This window comes from Wasmannia auropunctata, unplaced genomic scaffold, assembly GCF_000956235.1.
Source record: "Wasmannia auropunctata unplaced genomic scaffold, wasmannia.A_1.0 LD333485.1, whole genome shotgun sequence".
Taxonomy (NCBI): domain Eukaryota; kingdom Metazoa; phylum Arthropoda; class Insecta; order Hymenoptera; family Formicidae; genus Wasmannia; species Wasmannia auropunctata.
The window spans coordinates 175,287-195,104 of record NW_012029405.1 but is presented as its reverse complement, the minus strand read 5'-3'; the positions used below and the strand labels follow the sequence as shown (position 1 = coordinate 195,104).

The following is a 19,818-nucleotide window of genomic DNA, read 5'->3' as shown; positions in this document are numbered from 1 at the left end:
CACAATATAATGACGATCGAAATATTTTTTAAGCATACTGCGCAATGATTTTTTTTATTAACGCTTCAACATATATCTCGGAATCAAAATGATTTTGCGTATTTTTTTTTAATGGAACGCTATTATAATATTCAATTTTAATATGTATATTAAAACCAATTTTTTTTTTAATCAATAACATTCATGTCATTTATATTCTGTTTTTGTTCATCAATAATGAGTCCTAAAGATTGAAAAGTAGTAATCTTCACGAAAATGATATAATTCTAGCAGATCCCATCTAGTTATAGCGATGACACTTCGATTGTTACGCGTGTTTTACTTGACTATCGTACATTTCTATAGGAAGACGATTGTAGTTTCGTCGTTTTGTAAACGCGTAACGTTTATCGCCTTATCAAGAATATTACCACAAGCAATATTATTATTGTCGTCCCTCTTTTAATTACATTTTCGCGTATGTCCTAAGACACTGGTATGTCGTAAGCTGATACAATAGATTACAGACGACCGATTGATCCTTTTGTCCTTTCGTTGAAATAAGTGCATCTCAATGGACCGTAGCTTGAAAATCGTCGCTCTAAGGCGAATCCGCTCGGTCGAGGTAAGGCGCATTCATGTGCTTCGCGTTTAACCCCTTCAAAAGGCAACGTATCAAAGAATATTTCCATAGAACTTCCGAAGAATAAGAGCCAGCCAGAAAACTACATCGTTTATTATAACTGCTCTTTATAAAGCTGTCATCATATAGAAATGGAAATTAAGAAAATTGTGATGTTTCGTTAAAATTGACTTTTTTTTCATGAAACCTGGATTTAAAAATTGAAAAACCAAGAAAATCGATTTTATATTTTTACTAATAAAAATATAAATGGAAAATATGATTTTTCATGATACAAATGTAGTTTTCTGAGAATAATAATAAATCGGGGAAAATGTAAATTTTAAAAGATATAATCTTATTAAATTTTTAAATTAAACTCTCTCTTAAATTAAATTAAACTTAATCCTACTTAAAAAATGATTTTTTTTAGTTGAAGTTTAATTTAAATTACATTTTTACAAACTGCGTGTACTAATTAAATTTGCATAAATTTTAATTCACACTTTACAAGAGAGTTTAAGAATTGTAGAATTTTTCATGCTTTGAGATAAAAATACAGATGTATGGGGATTAGCAAATTAGATGTAATAGCCGGTACCATTTTGAAAGGGTATCAAGATAGCTTCGAGACTAGCTTCTATTATGAATTGTCAAATCCTACGTAAATGTTCGCCGCTCTCTACCGTAAATTTCGTGATGCGGTGCAACGTCTGCAGCGGTGTCTGTCGTAAATTAAGCGTGATCTTACAAGTATGAGAATCTTTCTAAAGATTTATTGTCTGGTTGTGCAACTGCTAAGTATCGGTATGTAGATGATAGACATTCCCATTGTGAGGACGCCGCGAAAAATTCTCTGCTGAATAAAGTATAAAGTCTGTTAATTTGAAGCTTATTATGATTTCAAAAAGCGTATAATACCTATACAATTTTTGTAAAACGACAAATAGTTATCCTATAACATTTTCTGCGAACAAGACTCGATTCAATTGTGATCTTATCGTCACTTCTTTCGAATATCCTTCCGTCGCCCCCGTTCCTTCGCGACTCCGATTAACGTATTCCTATAGTTCACGAATTAACACGCGCAGAGTAGAAATCCGACGATAATCAGCTGCTTAGATTAACGGTTGCTTACTTAATCCTAGGTCGTCCTCCTCTCCTCCGCAAATTAAATGGCATCGAGAATAGAAGACGTTTAAGCGTTTGACAATGCGGAACATCTCCCGCTTGTTTTCGTTGTAACAGACTTTATTGTCCGTCATTTTCAGCCTGTTCCCGTTGTTTCCAGGTGGAAACGACGATTCGTTCAATCGTCTTTCCGCTTTCTTAGCTTGCCCTCCGTCTGAATGGTCCTGGAGACTTGCTCCACGCAGCTGCTCAAGCCTGCGAGGCTATTGTTTTTTGCGGCCGTCATTTCACCGTCCTTCCCGAGGATCTTGCTGAGCGTCATGATGTAGCTACAGGCAATCCTCAGTACCGATAGCTTCGACAGCTTCTGGTTGTGCGAATACGCGGGTATGGCGTGTCTCAATGTGTCGAAGGCCGCGCTGATGGTATGCACCCTGGTTCTCTCTCGGGCGTTCGCCTCTATCCGTCTCTCTCTCGTCATGTTCTTATAATTTCTCTGCTGACCACCCTGATGCTGGTGTCTCGACGTCGTGGCGGCCGCTTGGTGACTCTGGTGACTCCGTGGACTCTGGTGAGTCTGATGATTTTGACTCCGGCCGGACGAAGTCGCCAACAGGTGTTCCATCATGTACGACGGCGTCTTCTCGTAGGAGCCACTTACAGCGGGATGCGACGGCACTCTGAGCGCCTCGTTTCTCACAACCAAGGACAACGGTTCGTCCTGCAGCCTAGGATGCGGTAGAGGGATCATGTTCGACGGAGACGTTGTCGTTGCTGCTGCTGCTGCTGCTGCTGTCGTCGTTGGTGCTGGCTCGAACAACCTCTGACGAGGCTCCCGTCGAGAGGAGACAGGCGATCGATTATGACCGGTAGGATGTTGTAGTCTTCTGAACGATTCGTGCAGCCTCTGCGTCGTCTCGTCTTGCTCTCTTTTCCTTTCTTCCTCTTCGTCCTCTTTTTCGCCGGTCAGTGTCGTTGTCGTCGTCGTCGTCGTGGTTGTTGTTGTTATCGTGTTGGAAATCGTATTCGTCGATGTCGTCGTCGACGAAGTCGCGGTTGTCTTCGATTCGTTTTTGTAGGAGGCAGGAATCCACGGTCTGAAGGGATTCGGCGTGTTCAACGACCTGGGCTCCTCTTGATCCACGGTTGTCTCCTCGGAAATAGGATCGAACCGTCTTTTCTTCAACGGCGCCGCGATGACTGCCGGTTCTTGAATCTTCCGTGGCTCCGCCAGCTTACGCTTATTTCGTAATGAAATCGGTGTCACCTGCACTTCAACACTGTCCTCAGACGAAGTAGGCGAATGCAGGCTCGATCTACTGTCCTCGTCGGCACTGCTGCAAGAACCGCTGTCCCTCTCAGAGCCCGCCATGACACCGGCTGTAAACGAAAAAAAGGAGAGTGCGCGTTAGTTACGGATTCCGCACTATAGTTAACAATAGATTTGTACGAGTGTTCGAAGTTCTCAAAAACGATTGCACGTAAGGTACCTTTTCATGCTGACGCTCGACGCTCATTTTCAGCATCAAAACAGGTCACATGATCAAAATTGACTAATACTTAATATCAATTTTGATCATGTGATCTGTTTTGACGCTAAAAATGAGCATCGAGCATCAGCATAAAATCGTACCTTTACAATGAGATAATTGGATGTGTATGTGTGTGTGTGAAACTTTGAGAGCAAAAAATACAAGCAATACGAATAGATCTATAGAAAATAAATAAACGACAACAGAAATAAATAAATAATTAATTAAGTCATATACTTTAATTTGTCATTCCTTTTTATACGCCGAATTTAAAAATATAATCAGAATTTTTCTATCTTGGGATTATTGTATACATGTATTTACTATAATACTTTAAAATGTGAGACATATACAATACGAGGAGCTCTAATAAAATTTCGGTTTATGCCCACCTCACCTCTATTATGCAGAAAATGTTACAGAAACTGCATCGCTGTTCATCGGGGTAATCAATTATTAGATTGCGATTAATATAAGATAAATCGCTCGACGAATTCGTCATTGAAATTTAATGCGGCGCCACGTGCGGACAACATGTACATAAATAACATTCTTTGATAACGCGAGTGCGCGTATCACGAGATTCTACCGAATTCTCGCATTACGAGACTGTATTCGCAACGTGACGGAGGATAACGCGCGACGGCGACGGCGGCGGCGGTGGCGGCGGCAGCGGCGGAGGCGCACGTGTTTCCCGCTCGCGATTCCGTGGGCGGAACCGCGCTTCGGACACGCGGGAGGTTTTCTGCTTTGATGCGTCATCCAGCTGGTACCATCTGGCGCGCACACAGGGACCCGAGAGCGAGAGAGGATTATAATATACTCGTGCGCCGCGTCTCTTTGCTCCTCTCCTCCCGTCCGCATCGCCGACCGGGAGCCGACTCGGATTCCAAGGCGGAGACTAATTTCGCTGATTTTAGTATCGCCGGCGAAGACGCTTGTCATCGCGCGACTTACGCGAGCAGTTTCACCTCGTAGCGTTTTCAGCATCTGATGCATCTCGGAGAGTGCCAGAATTGTGATTCCGCGTACTTCTATACGATTTTCTTATCGCGCACTTTACGATTTCACGATTGTAGAGACTGTAGAGCCACGATCAGATTTAAAGCTTCTTCTTGCTTTCCTCGGAAATAACAACGCGACTGTATGTATATATATATTTTTTATAAACATCCAGCGATCCTTGGAAAAATCGAAGCAACACGCGTTTCGCAAAGCGAAACACGCACGAGTCAAGAGTCAAGAATCGCAAAACTGTATACAACGCGCGAATTATCAAAGCAGCTGACGTAACCGCGGTCTTGTTTGTGTAACAAATGCGTATGCAAACACGACGATGCGTAATTTTATCCGGCGTTAGAGCGGCGGGGGCCGCGATTTCATGACCTTTCTCACATTTCCCCGACCGTGAGACACGTCAAATTCCACACCGCCGCGCGCACGAGCCACACACGCGATCTTAAACTTTTGCCATTCTTCCCGCGATTACGTAAATTATTTGGCGAATTTCCGCGCGGGGTACCCGGTAGCGAAAGCGAACGAACGAACGCAAACAGTCGGTTCGACGATCATCGATCGAGGCAATAATTCATATACAAGCCGACGATCGCTGACGCGGCAATTGATCGAGCGCGACTTAAGCATTGCAGATGCATCGGATTTCTCGATCACGGATCGCCGGCGCCACAGCCGGCGCGGCGATTCTTTCATCTCGCTTCGTCTCGTTCTCGCGTTCGTCCTCTCTGTCTTTACTGTCGGTCTCCTCTCTCGAATATCATTACTATGAATCGGAATCAGTTAACATCCTTAAGAGGCGTCTGGCATCGTATTTACTCGAAATCGAAGTCGGCACTGCCGGCGCGCCGCGGCGTTTGGCAAGATTCCTTTATTAGCGCTGTTTTTCTTCAATTCCCCAGTTATTCTAACGCTCCGATTTTAATTAGAATAACTTGTAACAGAAAATATAGAGATAAAATGAGAAAAATCATATTCGTTTGCAATGCTTAAAACATGATTGAAAAATACGCAAAGTTTCTCGGTTTTTCCGATTAGAAATCTAAGGGTCAAATGGCACTGGATTTCGATCCTGCGGTATTAATAAACGCCATTTCTCTTCCTTCTTCCCTCCGCCGCTCTCCTGTTCCTTTTTCTCGTGTCCTCTCCTCTTGAGAGAAACAAGCCGGGAAGAGTATAGCACGGTCGCCACATGGCGCTGGCGCCAGCCTCGTCTGTTCGTTGCTCTCCTTTTATTGCCTTTCCGAGAGAGAAAGAGGAGTCATCGCGCGATTTCGCGTCGCGAAACGGGCGACGGAATCGCTGCAGGCCGGATAGTCTTTCCTTTCTGGTTGGCGATCACGCTGACCTCGGCGCGACGCGACGCTTTTCCCGAAAACCTTTCGCAGATACCGCGTATCTTGGAGACCGTCCAACCGAAGGGCTCTCGCCGGAAAGGCACGCAATTCCTCCGCGAGCGCGGTATAAAGTGCCCGCCGATTGGAGCCAAACATAGATTTCCTGTCCGCCGTTTCGTCGCGAACGCGGACCAACGGCGGCGTCGACGTCTCGCGACGCGACGAGTCGCGGGTTGTTAATTGGAACAAAATTCCAGTTTGTTTCAATGCCGAAATATCCACGGTCTCTCTCGCCGCGCCTCTCTTTTCGTCGCCAAACAAATTTTAATTCGAAAGGAGAACAAATTTATAATAGTACGGAACACAAGTGAGGTGAAACACGTTCGTACAAGCGAGATAATGTTATTGGCCACCTGGCATCGTCTCCGCGCTTGTCGCGTGTTAGTTTAGAAGCGTTATCGTACCGATAACAAGGCCGTGCTCTCGATAGCGGCCATCTGCCACCGCCATTGGCGACGATCGTTATTATTGTTTAACGAAGTCTCTTCCTCGTAGTGTTTATTTGAGCTCACTTATTACCGATGCAACGATATCTTGAGCGCCGATGCTGCACTTTCGATATTGACTGATCTTTGTGTAATTTATCATCAACTGTTTTTTTTACAATTACGTTAAACGATACCGGATAAAATGAAAATTGTAAATAATTTCGAAGACAATATTACGTAGAATTGATCACTAATTAAAGTAACGATGTCTCGCTAAATTTATGCATCTCTATACAAAAGAGGTTTCACCGCCTTCGTAATCTTATCGCGCGCGTAAAAACGAAAGGTCGCGAGCGCGTGGAAAGGAAATTATCGCGACGGTGCCGGGAAGAGTTTTAAGGTCATTCGGGGTCATCGGTAGGCGCCGCCTCGAGACACATGCTCAATCATCGGTCGATTCATAAATATCAGCTCGGAAAGAAGTGAAGTCGTTGAAGGAGGTCGCGCGTTCACGATTCACCGCGTTTGCTTGCCATGCCATTGATACGATTTATGTCATCTGCAGAAAAACAGGATGTATCTTTCTCTAAAATTTTTCAAAAACAAAGACGCGGTCGGGGTTTACAGCCGGATGAAATGAGACTACGAGCAAACTCGAATGAAGAGGACACGTGCCGTTTTTTTCTTCTCGCGATCGAAACACGAAATTAGACCGCCCGAGGTCCGGAGATGCGATTAATGCCACGTGGAGCAATTTTGACCTAGAAAGGGTCAATCTGCAGTTTCTGGACGGCTAATTGAACGACGCTGATACCCCGCTGGGATAACCGGCAGTTTAGAGGATGACGATGGTGATCTATCTGCGGACGCTCCTTCCCAAACGTACGCGCGCACTTGGAGCTTATGTGCTCGTGCCATTTTGCAACAGGCTCGCGAATACGTATCCCGGGGATACGTATATGTACCTCCGCCGTCTCGCGTTCGCATTTGTTCAAACACACGCCGGGCACATCTGTGCAAACTCTCGCGCCAGAGAACGTAACGGCTTGTAACGTCGACCTTCCGCCGGGTCTTCCGTCGCGCCGCGCCGGGTGCGCGTCTTCCACGTGACGCTTCGTAGAAGCATCCTTCGTGGAAAAATTCTTTTTATTTGATGTTGCGTCTGCCACACAGCTGTGTTTGCATATCGAAATCATATTGTTACGTGCGATCGTGTCATTGCCTCCATTCCGATCCAAATGATTCCTTAAATTATCAACTCTTTTCTGGAGTAATACGAAATTAATGAATCTTGAATGTTTTAAGAACCTTAATAATACAAGATACATTATTATTTACCATGACGTTTGTTAATCAGAAAAATATGAATTCTCCGAAATAATTATTTAATAAATTTCATTAGTTATTTATTAATAATTCGATATGAATTCAATATAGATTTGGAAAATCTACGCGATCTATCTTTGGAGATCTCAAAAACATATCGAATATAAAAATAAATCCCATACTTCTCACTTTATTGATATAAAGAAAAAAGAAAACGGAAAGCTCGTTTTTTTTTTCTATTTGATTGAGATGGGAGTATTAAGGGCGCGTCCCACGTGGAAGATTGAAGAGACGGCGAAGGCGAGAACACGTGGGACGTGTCGGAAAACTTCCAACTGCTTTCGAGAGCTTTGTATAGAACCGAAGTAGCTAAATATAAAGTACGCAGACGGTTCTCGTACACGCGGCCGAAATTTAATCACCCACGCGGCAAACTTTTCATGCCGTCGATGATAATGATTCGAGTGATATTGTTTAGGAAACGACGCACTTCTCCATAGTAACATAATGTGCAAGAGGAATCGAAAAATTTGATAAGCAATAAGAGATTCGAGCGTGATCTATGGCCTGGATTACGAAAGGTTCGATGAAAGAACAGAAAGAAACAGCACGTGCGTGTAGGATGACTGATGGATTAAAAATATTTGCTATGCGCATTTCATATAATACCAATGAATGCAATAATGATAATAATATCGATACTGAGACTTTATTTTCGTCTGAATACGTCAAGCGTGTATGTACAACGCAAAGGAAAATTATTCAAAATTCAACGTTTTCCTCAATCTTGAAATCTTATCTCTAAACGAGACATTCGGAGGATATTTATATCTAAATTACTTATATATTCCATTTGGAAGATGAAATATTTGTAATTAAAAGTTTCGCGTTTTGATATGCCAGAGATAATCGTCAAAGCGCATCTCGAGAGAATGCGTCTTAAGAAATGAAATTGAGACACCGCTTCTTTTCCGCATCGATAAGGCTCGAATAAAACAAGAATGAATCGAGTTGTATAAGGGAAATAAGGTTGCTCTCGAGATCGTAGATCATTCATTCGCCGAGTGATTTCCGTCGTCGCGCGCTGCCCATAACCGCGGACGCCTGTCCGTCAGCGCCGGCCGCCTTTTGCGGAATTATAAAGCGCCGACCGGCGTGGTGTCGACTAGTTCGCGTAATTACGCGACGCCAATTGCATCCGGCGCCGAGCGCGACCGCGCCGTGGGCCGCTAATAATCACCTGTTACCGCGACGGTAATAGCGACGTAATACGAGAGTCCGGCACACGATCTCCGCCGAGCGATGACTTAGATCGCCGGGCCGATACGGGTACGTGTCGTATGCCTAATGACCCTCGATACCCGTGATACTTAACGATTGCCTAACGAGCGGTCTCCCGTTAGCGATTACCGTTTCGACGCATGTCAACGCGTTTCGCAGTCGACTCGTGGGCGCGTTTTACCGTGCGTCACCTTCGCCGGCGTTATTGGGAGAATTATGCGACAGCCCGAGCGTTGATTTAAGACCGCGCGCGCGGCACGGCGTTGAGCGTAGGCGCGAAAGTGTGCGCGCCGACCGAATTAAACGTCTGATTATTCTCTTCTGTTTCTTTTTGTCGGCTCGAGGGGCGGCTGCACACCGAGCCTTGCTCACGCTATTCGTCGCGCTTGCGAAAATAACCGGCGTCAGACCAAATGCAACCGGCTAAAAGACATAACGGTATAGAGATTTGAATTATAACGAGATATGATCGATAAGAAATAAATACCGGGGAACGTGAAGAAAATTCATTATTAATAATGGATTTTAGGTGAAATGGACACATTTAGCATACATTTGAAACAGAGACTAATATATGTGTTGTAGTACTAACAAGAAAACGTAATGATTATTCTTTAATTATTGGAATACGCTTTACTTAGGTATTGTTCAGAGAAAAATATTTAATTACACAAAAGAAAGAACAATTTTGCTGGATCCAGAAAATAATTTTTGTTCAGCAATCAAAATAATTTTGTAGGAAAGTCAAAATAATTGCTAGAATATATCAAAACGTTTTATAGTGATTCTTATCGTTTTTAACATTCCAATAAAATTTTTTGAGGATTCAACAAGAATTAATTTTCAAATCTGTATTCAATAAAATTTTTAAATCTTTCAACAAAATCGTTCTTTCCGTGTATATGATATTAGTGTGATACCGAGGAATTGATTTTAACAAAATATCTTGTCAATTCTTGTTCAAAGGATACCAAATGATCATCAGTCGAAATGTTGACGATGCTTCCATATACCATTGACTATTTCAAAAGATTATTTTCTCTGTTTCTCTGTTTTACGGTTTTTTATTTAAAATGGAATATTAGTATAATTATAACAAAAGATTTTTTTCTTTAAGGCTAGCACAGTGGAAACGGAGTCTTTTTTTTTTTAATAATCCAATTTAACAAAATCGAAATAAGTATATCGATTTGTAACCTTTTTTGAAATTTCGTCATACTCTTTCAAATTAAGATCAATTTATAATCTTTGCGATTAACCAAAGATTTAACAAACAGTTTAAATTGATTATGGACGGGGATTTCGGAAATATCCAAACGGGACATCCGCGCGCAGAGACTACGCAACGATGGAAGATCTCTCGCTCTCTCACTATTATATTCCACTCTCGTGTGGCGGCGCGTCGCATTTCCGCCGGAGGCTTTCCGCGAAGCGAGCGGCAAGCCAGAGAAGCGCGCGGAAGAGAGAAGAAAAGGGGCGGGAGGAGAGGAAATAAAAAACAAGTCTCGCCGATAAATCTCGCCGACGCGACGCCGCCACCGCCGCCGTGTGGATGCGCCGTTTCCTGTCCCGATCCTCGCGCGAGTGCGCGCGGCATTTATCGCGCTGCCAATATATACTACACCGTCGCGCGAGAGAAGCCGGCTGCTTCCCCGACGAGGGTTACCCCAGCCGCGCGCGGTTTCTTCGCTCGACATAAATAAATCGGCCCGCTCGTTCGTCGTATATCCCAGATCGGTTCGATCCGGATAATGAGACGGCATCAATAAGTACTTGCGCGGTTTTCAATCCTCGGAAAACGTTCGTGAGAGATGGAATTTCGCTGTCGTGGCATAAACCTTTGCTGTCTCCGCGTTTTTTCTTTCTTTGTGTCACGACGCGATCGACCTTCGCGACCGTCATGGCGTAAGTCAATTACGCGATATTACGGCCGAAGGATTACCGTCTTGTTATATATGCAAAGTAGAAACATTTCGCTCGGTAAACTTGTATTCGTAGAATTTGCTGCCAAAGGAAACTTAATTCGTCGCTAAACGCTCTAACTCGTCGTGAAATTATTCTTATGTCTCTCACGACATCCGAGTGTTCTCTCGTGAATGATAAGAGAAAGCCCGATGCGCACTCGGTATCGTCTCATGAAGAGGAATCGGAGGAGATTACCTAGAAGAGAGCAGCAGACAGAGAGAGAGAGAGGGAGGGAGGGAGGGGGGGAGAAAAGGAGGGAGAGAGAGAGAGAGAGAGAGAGAGAGAGAGAGAGAGAGAGAGAGAGGAGGCAATGGCGCTAGCCAGATGGACGTGAGAGCGAGCGTGATTCGATATACCAGGCTGGTCATTTGCGCGACCGGCCGATCCGATCGCGAGAACGTTCATACATCCCACTCGCTCTGTGTGTTCCTATACTTTTCTTCGTCTCTTCCATCGCTTCTTCATATTACGCGGTCACATGGCTTCGTTCTATCGCATTCTGGCCGATTGCCGTTGGGCGAGTTCGCGTAAACACAATGCCGGTACGTGCTGAATGTGTAATTTGTTTTTGATCAATATCCACTTGCGCGTAATCTATGCGTCAAATTGTTTTCTTGGTTTCTATTTTCTTTTAATTGTTCCGATAGCTTGTTTACGTAAACGGGGCGTCCCGCGTCATCGAAGCATTAATTTAAAATTGCGTTTACCAGAAATATGATGAAGGAGAATAGAAACAGAATTCGTATGATTTTCAATTTTACTTCAATAAATTTTGTTTCAATTTTTTTCTCTTTGCAAGAAATATAAATATAGATAACACACAATTTATCATATTTTGGTAAAGAGATCGGTGCGGATCGATTGAGAAATTATGCTTTGGTATTTGCCGTGAAAAATTGAACAATTTATTCAAAGCTCGGATTCATAGCGCGTCTTTCTCGTTTGGTTTCTCATATAGCAAACTCCTCGACCTCTCGTTCCCGAGATCGATAATCGGGTATCTCTCCTTTGTTTGAAAAATCGAAATCATTCTTGGCGGCCTTGGCGCGTCAAAATATTTTCTACCTCGGTCACCGTTAACTGTTTGTTTAAATCTTTGGTTAATCGCGAAGATTATAAATTGTTCGAATTGCAAAATATAAATAATAAAGATTTGGTTTAAGTATCGCTATTAACAGAGCTTCGTTTTACAATAGATGTGGAGAGATTTGCTAGAATATTTAGAATAATGTGATATATATATAAACGAAATTGAGAGTTAAAAGGCCTATTGTGTTTGCCTAACTAATCTCGGAGTCGTATGTGCATGTACACGTACGTGTGCGTGTGTATTTTTGAATGCTCACGGGCCGTATCGCACGTTTGGCTTTAAAAGTGGGCGATATGATCGCTACAATATAAAAAATAATTTGTTTTAAAGTTCACGAAGTGTAGATAATTATTTATCATTCACACAAACATAAATTTCTTATTTATATTTTTTTTCTTGAATTAAATAATACTTTTAATATTATAAATATTTTTATACGTATTTCTTGATTTACTGTGCTTTTGTTTTTCTTTTCACAATGAAAGTTTCATTATACGGATGTCTCGTAAGGTGTCAGAAACATTAGACGAGAGAATGCACGGACACTAATAATATCAAATGAAGATATCGATCGCAGAGACATGTGACACGAAAATTCTCTCTCTCTCTCTCTCTCTCATTGACCTTATATCTTGACCTTTGCCAGCATGCTTAACTCGCAGCACCGATATCCAACCTTCGAAGTATCATGTTTTCGAGCACATTCCAGTTTTAACGGTTAATAATTTTGATAGTAGTAATTATAAAATTCACGATAAAAGAGACCAACGAGTTAATTATATATTTAATTAATAAGATGTATTAGATTCTCTTTAAAAAAAGGGATAAAATATTTAGTAAAGAAAAAGAAATAAATTCCAAGAAATCGTTCAACTGTAGTTTTTAAAATATCTAATCTAATTGAATTTTTCTGATGTCATTTTGTGTCGGTCTTACACGTTTCGTACATGTAAATATCTTTTGAAGTTGAGTTGCTTATCATGACCCTGATTTGTAGCAAATATTTACTGATGCAAATTCATACTTAATCTCTTATTAAGAATTTATAAATTATTTTCTAAATACATACTTTATAACAGATGATATTTTTACATTAAATTAAGAAATAAAACTTTAATTTATTTGTAATTGAAGCAACTTTTTAATTCTTAATGTTAAATATCACTTAAAAAATAATTCAGACTTTCATTATAAATTGAAATTAAATAAAGATCTTACAATTTTTATTTATATTTGTGAAGATTTATTTTTATTTCGTTAAAAATATTGCAAATTTAATTTAAAGAATTTACATTTTCTTTCCTCAAACAACAAAATTTAATTTCAGATTAAACAATACAATTCGTAAACACTCTCGAAAATCTACGTACTCTTGGAATCATCGTTATTTTTCTCCGAATCTGCAATCTGCTCGTCATTAAAATATGTACCATATCTTTGACATTTTTAAAACATATAGCTGTAAGATTTTTGATGAATTTGTCTATCGAATGTTTGTCTTTCTTATTTTATGCGTGTGCTGCGGCGCATAGCAATCCGTGTAATAAACACGTGTAAACGGCCCACGTGCCGCGAGCTCGCACGAATCGCTCGTATTTACTCATGTGTGCTTGAACCAACATAAAGTCGCGAATTATAATATACGAACGGATGCGCACACATGCCGTGATATTACATAAGTTTCGTGTCAATGTATGACGATTCGCAAGCAAAGATTCACGCTCGTGCGAAAAAGCTTCAAAAATTTTTTTTTATTAACATTTCCTTAAATACATTATATTATATTATATATATTTTTTTTTTTACCTGAGGATGATTATTTCTAGCGCGAGTGAGGTCCGGGACAACCGAGGACCGCTTATTTTAATCACGTCAACCGTACGCTCGACAATCGAGAACAAGTGGCTGGCTGTCGCGTACACTCTCATCGTACATCATCGATTGTACATATATATGTACGTTGGATCGTTTCGTTCGAAATTATTACGCGCGTATTTATGTCATTTTTTAAGACAAATCCCTTGGGAAATCATTTTCAATTTTTCGACCGCATACAAGTCAGAACTCACTTTTTGGATTTTTACTAAATTGCACGTTACATAAATTTATACGGAAGTTGAAAATTACTTTAAATGCCGTCTTGTTTTCGTAAGAGGACAAAGGTTAAAAAGCACTTTCTTTTTTCTCGCGGAGAATAATTCATTATCGAAGTTAATGCCATCGCAGGTGGTAGGTAGCAGGTGCAGGTGCCGCGTAATGCATAAGTGGGTGGCGACGGGTGGAGAGTCCCTTCGCCTCGTGACATCCTTTGTATTTGTGACGGGACTCAATAGGATATCGATTACACTCTCGAGGCGAGGTCAAAGCCGGCGCAATAAACCCCAAGCGAAATTTGTATTGAGCATTGTGCCGTCGCCCGAGGTGTCTACGGAGTGTCGAAACGGTGTTGACCGATCTATAGACACCTCGTGCTACAATGCTATTTAACTGTAATAACACTGGCACCGCGTCGCGTGTACGGCGCGTGTTTATATACATTAATATAGAATGTTCGAGGCCTGGCCGTCAAAGTGACCCAGCGTTAAGTGTCGTGAAGCGAAGAGGAAAAAAATTACGTTTAATCAAAACGTTTGCCAAGAGAAAGATCAACTTTGAAAACTTTCCAGATATCTAAAAGTGAAATGTGCCGAGTGTATCGCGGACATCCTGTGTGCCCGCTAAAATTTCCATGCCACTTGCCTGAGGTGTCGACCTTTAATTATATATGCGTGCGATAGCAACTGGTAATGTCCCGTGTTTAATAATACGAACGTGTTTCTTCTATTTAATGCATAAACATATCTACTTTCGAGCACAGTCGTATATCGTAGTGGATACCGCGCGAAAGACAAACATGCCATCGCAATGACATCGCGAAAATCAGAATGAGGCGTATAAAAGTGCGCACGTAACAATATGTGCGCAATGATAAAACGAACGATGGAACGCACTCTCTCTCTCTCTCTCTCTCTCTCTCTCTCTCTCTCTCTCTCGTCTCTGTCTCTTGACCCCGTGAAACTTGCGAGAAGTCACCTCTTCGCCGCGGCTCGCTGCAGTCGAAATCAGGCGCGACGCAGACACTTGCCGCGCCGGCGGCAGGTTTGAGAGAGTAAAAGTAGTCGGCCGAGGAGATGAGATATGTAAATGAGCGCGTAGAACACTTAAGTAGCAACAGGCGATAGGTACTATCTCGATTATAGCTATCGCGGGGAGGGCAGACACGATCTAATTAAAACGCTCGTTTTCTGCACGCTTTCGTGTCGGCCAGTTTGTGATAGTGGCATAAAGCTGCGATGCCTCTCGACGATAAGATTGATGATTGCTCCGAGATCAATAACTATAGTATTTACGAAGCTGTATACCGTCTGTAATGAACGTCGGTTATAAAACGGTCAATAATGTTTCAATCGGTGTAAGCCAACTACTGTATAATAGATTTTTTGATAATTATTAAAGTGTCGGGGAGGGAACAATAAATTGATGAAATAATGGAAAAATTAACGAAGCATCAAACAATGAATTAAACTCAAGTGAATAAAAAATAGAAATAAATTCAACGAAATAATAAAATATTGTTCGGAGTTAAATAGATGTGTTTATCCGCAAACATCTCGAGCTATATTTTTCCGCAAATATCTCGACATATAGTTGTACTGACCACTTACTAATTATTGTATTAACCATTCAGGCGTGCTGAAGTCATTGGAAAACGCTGACTACTGATTTTATCGTTGAATAATACCGCGGTTGAATTATGCTAACAGCCCTTCAGTTATCTCAATTAACTTTACGTCTCATTAATGGTGTCAACAAGGGCACAGATTTGCGCGAGAAAACAGCACGTCGAATCGCACGTGCGGCAGTCTGGTCTTTCATTTATATATTTTTTTTACGACCCACACAACTGCTCACGAAACGCAAGCGCGGCATTATCGATGCATTTAACACTGTAGATGAATATTGGATTCAAGTACGTCACGATTAAGCGGCGAGCATTGACGTTAACATACGATTAATCGTATTGAGATCAACAGTGTAAACAGTTTATCGGAACGATTTTTCAATTTGTTTTTTCAACTTGCGAAAAGTGGAAAGTAGTATACAAACATTCTTTCTTCTACGAAAATCCATCCGTCACGATAAACAACGAAATAATACATGAAATAATACTTATAGTTCTTTAACGTGCTTTCAATCCACTGCTAAGAAAATCTTAATAATATTGTTAGTAATTTTGATGTAATATTCTTATGTTACAGAAATGATAAATAACAGATTCTCTATCGCGAAGAATTTAATAATAAATTTGATATAATAATATAATGCGAGCGGCAATATTAATAAATTTAAAAAATTAATAAGGAGGCAATATATAATAGTTAGATAATTAAATTCTGTTATCAAATTAATCTTTTAAGTATTATCTAAAAAGTGTTACGTTAAATGAGCTGTCACTCCGGTATTCAGTTATACTTTTCGTAGTTAGATAGGATCTCGTTTTTACTCCTTTCACTCCTGTTATCATCCGAAAGTTTAGTATTTCATTGACTTCATAGACTTCTGTGTTATCGTTTTTGCGAGAAACATTTATAATGGCATGTGATATCAAACGTTATAGATAAACGTCTCATTAAATAAAAAACGTGATCGTACATCGTAATCATTCTTTTTTCAATCGTTTCATTAATACATTTAGACGATAAAATATCATTTCGTTTTCGTGTGATGTGTTTTCATGCCGATTTTTAGTATATGTATCTACTATCTATATACAAATCATCAGGTTTCGGTCTTCCGCCGGCGCGGCGCGGCGTTAAGTTAAATCGGCGCATCGCGCTGATTCCGCTGTTCCGAGCGTCGTTGTTTACGCGTAGATGCTCAGCACCGATTTCAAGCTCGGTCAAAGGGGGTCGTCTGTTACCCGGGATCGTATCACTGTGGCAGTGCGTGTGTGTGTGGCGACCCACGCTGGCGCCGTTGCAGCCACAGTCGCCGTCGCCGCCGCAGCCTTCTGCCTCGCACTCTCGAGTTTCCATTCTCTCTGTCTCGATCGAGATCGCTATACTACCTTCGGCGCGTCTAGTAAAAATGCCCGGACTATCATCCGGTATCTGGTATCACCGGCATCTACGCGTAAATAGCAGTAGTCCGGTCGCAATTGTGAATAAGTGAATACCTTAGTGAAGTTGAAGTCGACGCTTTTGTGAATAAAAAGACTAAAACGCCCTGATGTCATATCATTATCGTAAACTTAATAGTCAGACGTTAAATCGTTTCGATTCAACAATCGTATCGGGATTATATACACCGCGCGCACGATTTTTATCAAATTCGTAACGTTTTGTTAGAATCGCCATTATGCTATAGATCTGTTTTAATTCGAGCCGAGATGTTCGATGCTGAAGGTGTCTCTAATGAATAAATATCAAAGGTATTTATAGACTTAAGTAAATGTCGCATTTGTTCTGTCCTCTCTTCGAGAGAAATAGGATGCAAACGGGAGAGTGCAACGAGCGTAACTAATAAGGGCAATCTTCCTACGTTATGTGTACTCTCCTATCCTGTTCCATGTATCTGTTAATTTACATGCAGATATCTGCTCGCCTAATCCTTACATTGGTGTACAAGTCCATCCTGATCATCGCCTGCAGACTGCAGAGCAATTCCCCTTTCGTTCCCCCATCCTGATCCATCAATCGCGATCTCTCCATTCCGCGGCGTTGACGCCGCTCATAACGATAATTATCGGTCCCCACTAAAGGGGAGCGGTATCGATCGGCCCGCATTCGGACAATCGACATGATTTACGGTACATTAGAGGATTTTTTTTTGGTCCGTGTTATTCAGCGTACTGTTTTAGCCGATTTTACCGCGTTTCGAGATGTCAAATTGACATATACCATTTAAGAGCGATAAGAATTGACGAGCGGTCGACAAAATTAATTTGGAGCACACTGGTTAGAGATATAAGTGGGCTTAAATTGTACGGGGATTATGACGTTCCCTCAATTTGGAGTCTTATTTTCTAGATGGAAGCGCTTAGAGTGATGTCACGAAAGTATACAAAAACGAAGGCTTTCAAATCTAGAAAAGATAAATGAGATAATCATAAATGTCTTCAGGCTAAAGTAAATTTATATTTCAAATGTAGAATGCCGTTTCATTTTTAAACTTATGCACAGGTAAATAATAATAATTAATTGCTATGCAAAGATAAGTAATAATTATTAATACAAATTATTCATTCAAATTATCGAATTTTCCACTCTTTACGGCTTAGTTAAGTACGTCAATTATGCATGTCAACTATGTTTATGTTAACTTAAGCACGTTAAAGATATGGAAACGTTAAGTTAAACTGAACTTGAAATACTCAGCAATCTCGGATGTTTCTCTAAAGGGATCACCTTCGCTTTCGTCATCTCTTTCGTGTCATTCCTCGGCTCAAGTCCGTGAGCGCGCGCTACGGACTACGGATTAAAATTCACCTTTCATGAAAGCTGAAAGCTCGAACGTACTTTCCACCACGTGATCGGTCATTTTCCTCTCATAGACCGCCGGCACTTCACCGGTTACTTCCTCCCTCGATTCACGCACCCTCACGCACAAATACACTTTTTTCCTTTTTCCCTCGTGGTACAGATCCACAAATCCCGGCACGTGTAAAACAAAACTGGCTGTGGATCCTGGGTAATCCCAGAACTCGCCGTTTTCACCGAACGAATGCGACGTTCAGGGAGGTTTTCTCGCGAGTCTGTATTTATATATAGCCAATAAACTCGACGTGGGACTCGACACACGTCCTGCTCCGAACGCAGTCGACAGCGAACTGGCTCGCCTCGTGTTACTCTCGACTCCGTTTCATGCTCTTACGTGTGCGAGGGAGGCTCGACTGGTCCGTGTGTTCCATTCCACCACCACCACCACCACCACCAGCTTTTACCGCCGCCACTAGTAACGTCGTTGCTACCACCACCACTATCGCGACCACCACCACTCCGGCAACACTACCACCACTACCATCGCTATCAGTACCAGCAATACTAGTAGTACTACTGAACTACTACCGTCTGTACTACTACCACTATCAGCAACACCGGCGACCTGACGTCGCCGCGGATACGGCCTCCCTCTCACCCATAAGCTTTGTCGATTCGAAACGTGGCATACGAGAATATACGATGGTGGGGGATCCATCGCGCCGGAAAAGATCCTGTGACAGAGAACGGCACGGCGTTGGCGTTCGGCGTTGGCGTTGGCGCCAATGATAGTGGTGGTATGTGTTGCTCCATTCTGATGCTAGGCGCGTCGCAGCTTATGACAATAATAGTAAGAGTATTAGTCTGCGCCCACTAGTTTACTCGGATATAGATGATAGCAATAGTGAATGGCTCATAGTACGATGTCTCTTAGGCTTGATTCCTAACATCGTTAAGACGTAATGGTTTTAACGATTCTAAATGATCCCTATTGATTCTTGATCACTCAATGATTCTCGATGCGACGTTGGTGTCCGATGTTGGCGCCGCCGATCGCGGCGATGTCGCCGTCCACTAGTATTGGTAACCATCGAGAGATGTTAGACGACGCAGCGCGTTGGCGTCGGTGGTGGCGATGGCCACAGGGGAAGAGGGGGAAGAGGAGAAGTGCACGCATTGTTGGCGGCGGAGTCAGCGGGGGCCGACAGAGCGGCGCCAGCAGGCTGAGAGTTTAGCTCACAGTTCCTCTGTACCACACTCGCTTGTTCCTTCTCTTTCTCCCTACGCCTGTCCCCTCGCTCGTTCTCCTTCCCCAGTCTCCGCTGACCCTACGGTTCTCCTCTCTACATTCGTCTCTCTTTCGTCGTGCCTTATAGCCGCTCTGCCCACCCACCAGTGGTAGCGCTCTCGAATGTGCGAGTGTGCGTGTTTGCGTGTGTATGCGTGCGGAGATGCCGCGGGCGGCCAGGAATCGCGAGTTTATGGGACTCACTGACCACCGCAGGAGTCTTTTCCCCCGGGTCTTCGAGACGGAG

The 19,818-nt window shown here is 42.2% G+C and overlaps 2 protein-coding genes across 5 annotated transcripts in view; one reads left to right on the top strand and one right to left on the bottom strand.

Moving 5' to 3' along the window:
• LOC105459977 (homogentisate 1,2-dioxygenase) overlaps positions 1 to 19,818 on the top strand; it is a 118,566-nt gene that overhangs the window by 11,666 nt on the left and 87,082 nt on the right. The window contains exon 1 of one of the 3 annotated variants that reach the window (XM_011706379.1): positions 17,088 to 17,235. The exons of the other annotated variants lie outside the window; for them this stretch is intronic. Within the exon in view, the coding sequence (XP_011704681.1) occupies positions 17,201 to 17,235 (35 nt within the window). The 5' untranslated portion in view covers positions 17,088 to 17,200. Of the gene's footprint in view, positions 1 to 17,087; positions 17,236 to 19,818 lie in introns of those variants that run through there. 3 annotated transcript variants of the gene reach the window in all.
• LOC105459974 (protein atonal homolog 8) lies at positions 1,031 to 18,854 on the bottom strand. Of its 2 annotated transcripts, none has more exons than XM_011706376.1 (2): positions 18,323 to 18,854; positions 1,031 to 3,112 (listed from the first exon to the last, which is right to left on the bottom strand). In XM_011706376.1, the coding sequence occupies exons 1-2, from the start codon at positions 18,342 to 18,344 to the stop codon at positions 1,911 to 1,913; spliced, it is 1,224 nt and encodes a 407-aa protein (XP_011704678.1). In that variant the 5' UTR covers positions 18,345 to 18,854; the 3' UTR covers positions 1,031 to 1,910. The 2 variants fall into 2 exon arrangements, with proteins under 2 accessions (XP_011704678.1, XP_011704677.1); XM_011706375.1 differs by having other exon boundaries at positions 18,293 to 18,852.